Source organism: Hyaena hyaena, unplaced genomic scaffold, assembly GCF_003009895.1.
Source record: "Hyaena hyaena isolate Hyena2069 unplaced genomic scaffold, ASM300989v1 scaffold_6, whole genome shotgun sequence".
In the NCBI taxonomy this organism is placed as follows: Eukaryota; Metazoa; Chordata; class Mammalia; order Carnivora; family Hyaenidae; genus Hyaena; species Hyaena hyaena.
The window spans coordinates 372,301-379,285 of record NW_024080638.1 but is presented as its reverse complement, the minus strand read 5'-3'; the positions used below and the strand labels follow the sequence as shown (position 1 = coordinate 379,285).

The following is a 6,985-nucleotide window of genomic DNA, read 5'->3' as shown; positions in this document are numbered from 1 at the left end:
TCAAAGGAAACTTGAAAAAGATGTTAATAAAATTTGGAAAGATTTGACTGGGAAATTATGTTGTTCTCCTTCCTATGTTTAGCTACATATTTCTGATAAATTGGAGATGGTCAGGGGTAGAGAGGTAGACTAACTGAAGGGATGGTTTCAGGGTGCATGGTAGGCTGCTGGGGGAGAGTCTACTGTGTGGAGGCAAAGCAGGTTAGTGGGGCATGAAGGATGGTTCTAAGTACAGCATGTGGTAGTCAGAAGAAAGTTCCTTCAGAAATGTTCACATACCAATCCTCGGCACCTGCAAACATGGGAAGATTAATGGAAGATTAATGGGGACATGGAATCACAAGAGTTTTTACAAGAGGGAGGCATGAAGGTCAACGTCAGAGAAAGGAGATGGGACGATGGAAGCAGAGGTTGGATTGATGTGCGTTGAAAATGGAAGGAGCCATGAGCCAAGGAATGAAGGGAACATCTAGAAGGCAGAAAAGGCAGAGAAATACTCTTCTCTACAGCATCTAGAAAGGAACACAGCCCTGTGGGCACCTTGGGTCACAAGACCCACCTCAAACTCTGACCTCTAGAACTGAAGGGTTAAATATGTTGGTGTTGTTTTAAGCCACTAAGTTTGTGGTTTGTTGTTGTTGCAGGACCAATAGGAAAAGACTACACTAAACAACTTATCCTGAACCATGAGTACAACTTGTAGAGAAAAGGGATTGTGAGGACAAACCAGAAGAGTTCTTTTAGCAAACTCTGTAGTACTTTAGAAGTCATGTGTGGACTAACCTCTAACTGAGCTGATCACAGGAAGGGGTCACATTTTCCTTCTCATTTCACAGAAGCGTTGTTGGTTGGAACCTATTGCCAAGCCTGGCAGTGAGGAAACAGGGGAGATGGTGATGTTGGGAAGGAGCGCTTGTTCGGGGAACATAGAACGGTTGCAGATTAGGACAGTGGGAGGTCATCTCAGAAGAGGGCTTCTGCATGCTTATTCTCAGCAGAAGATTCCTGACTCAGTTGCTATACTAACAAGTGTCTAGGATGGTAGTGTAGGCACTCTGTGTCCTCCCTGGGAGTTTACAGAAGTATGCGGGGAGTGCAGAGCTTTCTAATGTATTGGAAATCCTACTTGAGTAGAAATGGCTTTGGAGTTGGTAAACATTAAGTATGAATGATAATGTGACTACATTTGTACCCATAGGTTGATGTACTTGGACCATTTTCTTTATACTATTACAATAGATGGCTTTTTGATTTGCACTTTTAACATTGCCGCCTGAAAATAGGCTCAAATTTAGGACCACAGAATCTGCAATTCTTAAGTCCCCAAAACTCTGAAAATTAATAACAAAATCATTTTTATTTGGCAGTAAGGTTAGACATGAAATGATGTGAAACTAACTGTTGTCTCTATTTCTCTTGTTTGGTATGAATATGCATACACATCACTGCAGAAATAGTAATGTGTTTGATGATGGGGTGCTGCTTCAGGCCTCACTGGGTAGGGTGTTATGTAATGTGTAGTATATACCCAAAATTACCTTTCTAAACTCTAAATCTAAAATCATTTAATCTCAGGGTTCTTGGGTGGCTCAGTTGCTTAAGCGACTGACTTCGGCTCATGACATGATCTCACAGGCAGTGAGTTCGAGCCTCACGTCGGGCTCTGTGCTGACAGGTCAGAGCCTGGAGCCTGCTTTGGAGTCTATGTCTCCCTCTCTCTCTGCCCCTCTCCTATTCACATTTTGTCTTTCTCTTTCAAAAAACAAACAAATATAAAATCATGTAATCCCAATAGTTCAGATAAGGGATTATGGAACTGTAAATGAGACTAGTCATATTGGGCATGGGTTGAATAATGTCCCATCAGAATTCATGTCCACCTGGAACCTTGGAATTTGACTTTATTTGGAAATAGAATATTTACAGTTGTGATTAATTAAATTAAGATAAGTTCCTATAGGATTTAGATTGGCCCCAAATCCAAATACTTGGTGTACTTAAAAGTAAACACCCACCCCACCTTGCCTGCGCCCTCCCCGAGCCAGCGGTTCTCCACTCACCCCGCATCCAGTGAGACGCGCCGCGCACCGACGCCGACGGAGCGGACATGGGCAGAGCGATGGTGGCCAGGCTGGGACTGGGGCTGCTGCTTCTGGCGCTGCTCCTACCCACGCAGATTTATTCAAATCAAACAACTTTTGTAACGCTTTCGAGTAACCCCTCCCAGAATACCTCGACCGCCCCAAATCCAGCTAATGCCACCACCACACCAAATGGCGGTGCTCTCCAGTCAACAGCCAGTCTCTTCGCGATCTCGCTCTCCCTTCTACACCTCTACTGTTAAGAGACTCAGGCCAAGAAACATCTATACTTCCCCATCTTCTAAACCTAATCCAAATGGTGTCTAGACATCTGGTGTGACGAGGAAAAAACAGGTCTTCAGTGAATCTGCTGATTCCACACCTTATTTTATTGACCCAGAAAATGTTGATGATCCCAAATTCGATTGGTTTGAAGAACATGTGAAGGGTTTGACTAGATGATGAATGTCTGTTAAATCTACTGGAGTTTCATGTACAAGATGAAGAGACAACATCCAAGAGTAGTTAAGAGGTGATTTCTTTAAATGTGGCTTAAGAAGTATGGACACCTAAAATTTCACCTTGAAAATGAGCATAGATTTTATCTTACCTAGATATAAAGGATGGGATGTGAACAGATTCCGTTTTCATTTGGCTCATTAAATCTTTAAGTCCATGATTCTATTTATATGTACATTAGAAGGAACTTCCAGGTGTCACTGTAAATCCTCAATGCGTTGTTTCAGCAGTACTAATTTAATGCCTATGTACTCTAGATAAAGTTTTACATTGTTAAGCTATCACTGTTTCTTGGGAACTGAACTCTTTCCTCTGAGGCTTTGGATTTGACATTGCATTTGATTTTTTTATATAGTAATTGACATGTGCCAGGGCAATGATGGATTGGAATCTACCCCGGATTGAAGCATAATGAGTAAATTTTGCTTGTATACTATCACTTATCCCTGTTCAACAGTGCCAGATTCATTTAGCTAAACTGATTCCAAAGAGTAGAAGTACATTGACTTCAACTAATTTAAGAACGCTTTGTATTTCTGCATATGTTGAATGCTTTTTACAGCTTAAAAAACGATCTGTTTTGAAGGTAAAATTGACAAATCTTGACATTGAAAAGGCAAAATATGTGCGGGAGCCAAAATTGTAAATCAAGTATTTGGGAAGTTGGAATATTGGAAACTTGCTTACATTAAATTTGGAAAAAAAAAAAAAAAGTAAACACCCACAAGAGAAAAAGGCTATGTGGCAATGGACTCAGAGATTAGAGTGATGCACCTGTAAGGTAAGGATGCCAAGGTTTGCCAGTAGCTCTCAGGTACTAGGGAGCAAAGCATGGGGGTGGTTTCTCTCTCAGAGCCTCCAGAAGGAACCAACTTTGCCAACATCTTGATTTTGGACTTCTGACTTCCTGAACTATGAGAAAATAAATTGCTAGTGTTGCAGGTCACCTCATTTGTGGTTATTTGATATAATGGTACAAAAAAATGGATACACTGGCCTAGAATAAATTTAGTTGTAAAATAACAATTGGAGTGTCTTTTAATCTTGAAACTTCGATTAATTCATTCAACAGAATATCTTTTTCAGTATAGGAAAGGCAGAAGAACTATAGCTTACACAGTGATATCACAATTCTCCTTTTAATACTGTTAATAGGATATTCATTGCAGCACAGCTTTTAACAGAAAACATTGAAGAACTAATGTTCTAATTATGAGGAATAGCAAAATCAATTATAATACATCCATGCTATAAAATAATAACCAGCTTAAAAACATTCATGCTTTTGAAAAACCCTCTAATGACATGAAAAATTGTTCATTTTGGGTTGAAAATAGGTACAGGAGTTGTTAGGACTCATCACATGGTACATGTGGGATTTACACATTTCACTGTATATGTCATGCACTGAGTGTATTTCAAAAAAACCCTTAAGAACTATAAACAGATATTGAATTCTAGTCAATAAATTTACTTTTTGTAGTGGTCTGAATTAGCAATTCTGAAAATACTTTCTGAGTATTTTAGCTTAAGCAAGTGAGTAGATATATTGATAATAATGGAAGCCAGTTTTTTCACTGTTCAAGAAAAGTTAGAGATGTCAATAGGTGAAAGGTGAGAGTGTTCTCTGAAGTGTTGGATTGGTACTGGACATGGTTTTTAAATATATATATTTAACGTGTATTATGTATAGATAGAAGGATATAGAAAATTTTAATGATATGGGTATGTAAATCATTATAAATAGATATAGATACTTCCTAGCTTTGTCTGCTGAAAGGGCCTAGAAGGAATGACTAAGTAGTAACAATGAGTACACCTATGACCCAGAAATTGGCTTCTAAATACCACTTTCCATGGGGCGCCTGGGTGGCTTAGTCAGTTAAGCATCTGACTTCAGCTCAGGTCATGATCTCATGGTTCCAGAGTTAAAGCCCAGTGTCAGGCTCTGTGCTGACAGGTTGGAGCCTGGAGTCTCTTTCAGATTCTGTGTCTCCCTCTCTCTCTCTGCCCCTCCTGTACTCACACTATCTCTTTCTCTCTCAAAAATAAATAAACATTAAAAAACATTTTTAAAAATACCACTTTCCAATAAAAGGAAGTAAGGATCCTTGGAGAAATAGCTGATTCCAGGACTGTGTCAGAGAAGCACAGAATGAATCCAGATCATCTTTTAAAAGAAAGCAAGGAATTTCTAGGGGTTTAACTTTTGAATGTCCCCTCTCTGTATAGAGAGCTTTCCTACTATTCTTCCTTTCTAACCTTATATTCTAAACTTTTGCCTGAAACAAAAAAAAAAAAAAAAAAAAAGTAAGGAATTTCTTAAAGAACAGCAGGAATGTATCAAAAGGGCATAGAAGCCAACTTGAAGAGCTCCCGCTGGCCAAATATGGGACAATTTATGCATCAAAATAAATAATGATAGTAGTGGATTATAACCCATTAATTATAAAAGTAAAATCTATGAACCCGTACTTATATCAATCAATAAATAACTAAATAAATAAAAAATAAGAAAGGGGAAGAGTTCTTCTTTCAGTAGGATGCCCAACTAATAAACAGAAGGAATGATGGAGATAGAAAATCATTAATGGATACGGAAACCAGTGGGTGAAGGTTTAATGAAGAATGGAGTATTTACATATGCAGAGTACCTCCTCATAAATTACTTATCATTTATAAAGGGAAAAAATAGTAACATTAGAGTAGAGAAAACTAGCAGGCTCCACTTTATCAAAGTGATCAGAGTTAACAAACTAGTATCATTTTTCTCCTGGTGAGATGCACTGAGAAGGATACAGCATTAGTTTGGTGGTATTCCTGCCTAAACTGCAAAAAATCTGATTAGACAAATAGAAGTCAAAGGACATTGTACAAAATAACTATTTTGTCTTCAAAAATATCAAGGTCAAGAAACACAAAAAAGAGGTGAGGAACTATTCTAAATTAAAGGATATTAAAAGTTGTGAGAATTAAATGCACCTAAGATTTGATCTTAGACCAAGAAAAAACAATTTATAAAGTATGTTTGTGGAATAACAATTTATAAAGGATGTTTGTGGGAATATAGATTGTATACTCTGAATTGTACCAATTTTAAATTTCCTGATTTTGATAGTTGTACTATGGTTATATAAAAGAATCAATGGGGCCGCCTAGGTGCCTCAGTCAGTAGAGCATGCGACTCGTAATCTCAGGGTTGTGAGTTCAAGCCCCATGCCGGGCATGGAGCCTACTTAAAAAAAAAAACAAAAAAAAATCAGTGTCCTTATTCTTAGGAAATATATATTGATGTCTTTGACTTCCTCTCCCAAAGGAATTATTTATACTAAATAATATGCATAAATATAAATACACATATAAAGATAGAATGACAAAAAGATGAGGTAAAAAATGTATTTGTGAACCTGGGTAAATGGAGGCTTTTTACTATTCATGCAAACTTTCTGCAGGAAACATCTGAAATTCTATTAAAATAAAAAGTTATAAAAATAAGGTATAACCTCTGTATAGTATGATAATAAGTTTGAAAGAGTAAAACATTAAAATATATTTATTTACCTTATTTATATACATTGGAAAAAATGGAAGGAGATAAAACAAAATATTATCAGAGGTTATTCTCCCATTTAAGTTTTAGAGGTTATTATAAATTTTAAAAAAATCAGTAAAAATTATAATTCCATGGGTGTGAAAAAGTATACACATGGTATGTATATACATCACTTTGTAACCACTACATGGTTAGTAACTGGCTTCTGACCAGCAGAATACAGCCACAGTTATAGGATGTCATGTATAAATTTTATTTATTTCAAGTTTTTATTTAAATCCCAGTTACTTAATAGACATTGTAATATTAGTTTCAGTGTAATATATTTGTAATATAGTGATTCAAAACTTCCATACAACACCGTGCTCATCACAAGTATACTTTTTAATCCCCATCACCTATTTAACCCATTCCTCTCACCAACCTCCCCTTTGGCAACCATCAGTGTTCAGAGTCTGTTTCTTGGTTTGCCTCTCTCTTGTTTTCCCTATGCTCATTTGTTTTGTGTCTTAAATTCTACATATGAGTGCAATCATACGGTATTTGTCTTTCTCTTGTTGACTGACTTTGCTTAGCATAATACTCTCTAGCTCCATCCACGTCGTTGTAAAGGGCAAGATTTCATTCTTTATGGCTGAGTAATATTTCATTTTATATATATATAGCACATCTTCTTTATCCATTCATCAGTTGAGCATTGGGCTGTTTCCATAATTTGGCTATTGTAGATAATGCTGCTATAAACATCAAGATGCATGTATTCCTTTGAATTAGTATGTTTGTATCCTTTGGGTAAATACTTAGTAGTGCAGTTGCTGGAGCATAAAGTAGT

General features: G+C 37.0%; 1 protein-coding gene across 1 annotated transcript; it reads left to right on the top strand.

Annotated features, from left to right (window-relative positions):
• The first annotated feature begins 2,040 nt into the window (after window positions 1-2,040).
• Window positions 2,041-2,587, top strand: LOC120237216 (signal transducer CD24-like). Its single transcript, XM_039240403.1, has one exon. The coding sequence runs from the start codon at window positions 2,108-2,110 to the stop codon at window positions 2,342-2,344; it is 237 nt and encodes a 78-aa protein (XP_039096334.1). The 5' UTR covers window positions 2,041-2,107; the 3' UTR covers window positions 2,345-2,587.
• The last annotated feature ends 4,398 nt before the right edge of the window (window positions 2,588-6,985 follow it).

Coding starts and splice junctions, on each gene's coding strand:
- LOC120237216 (XM_039240403.1), top strand. CDS start 2,108: ATGGGCAGAGCGATGGTGGCCAGGCTGGGACTGGGGCTGCTGCTTCTG.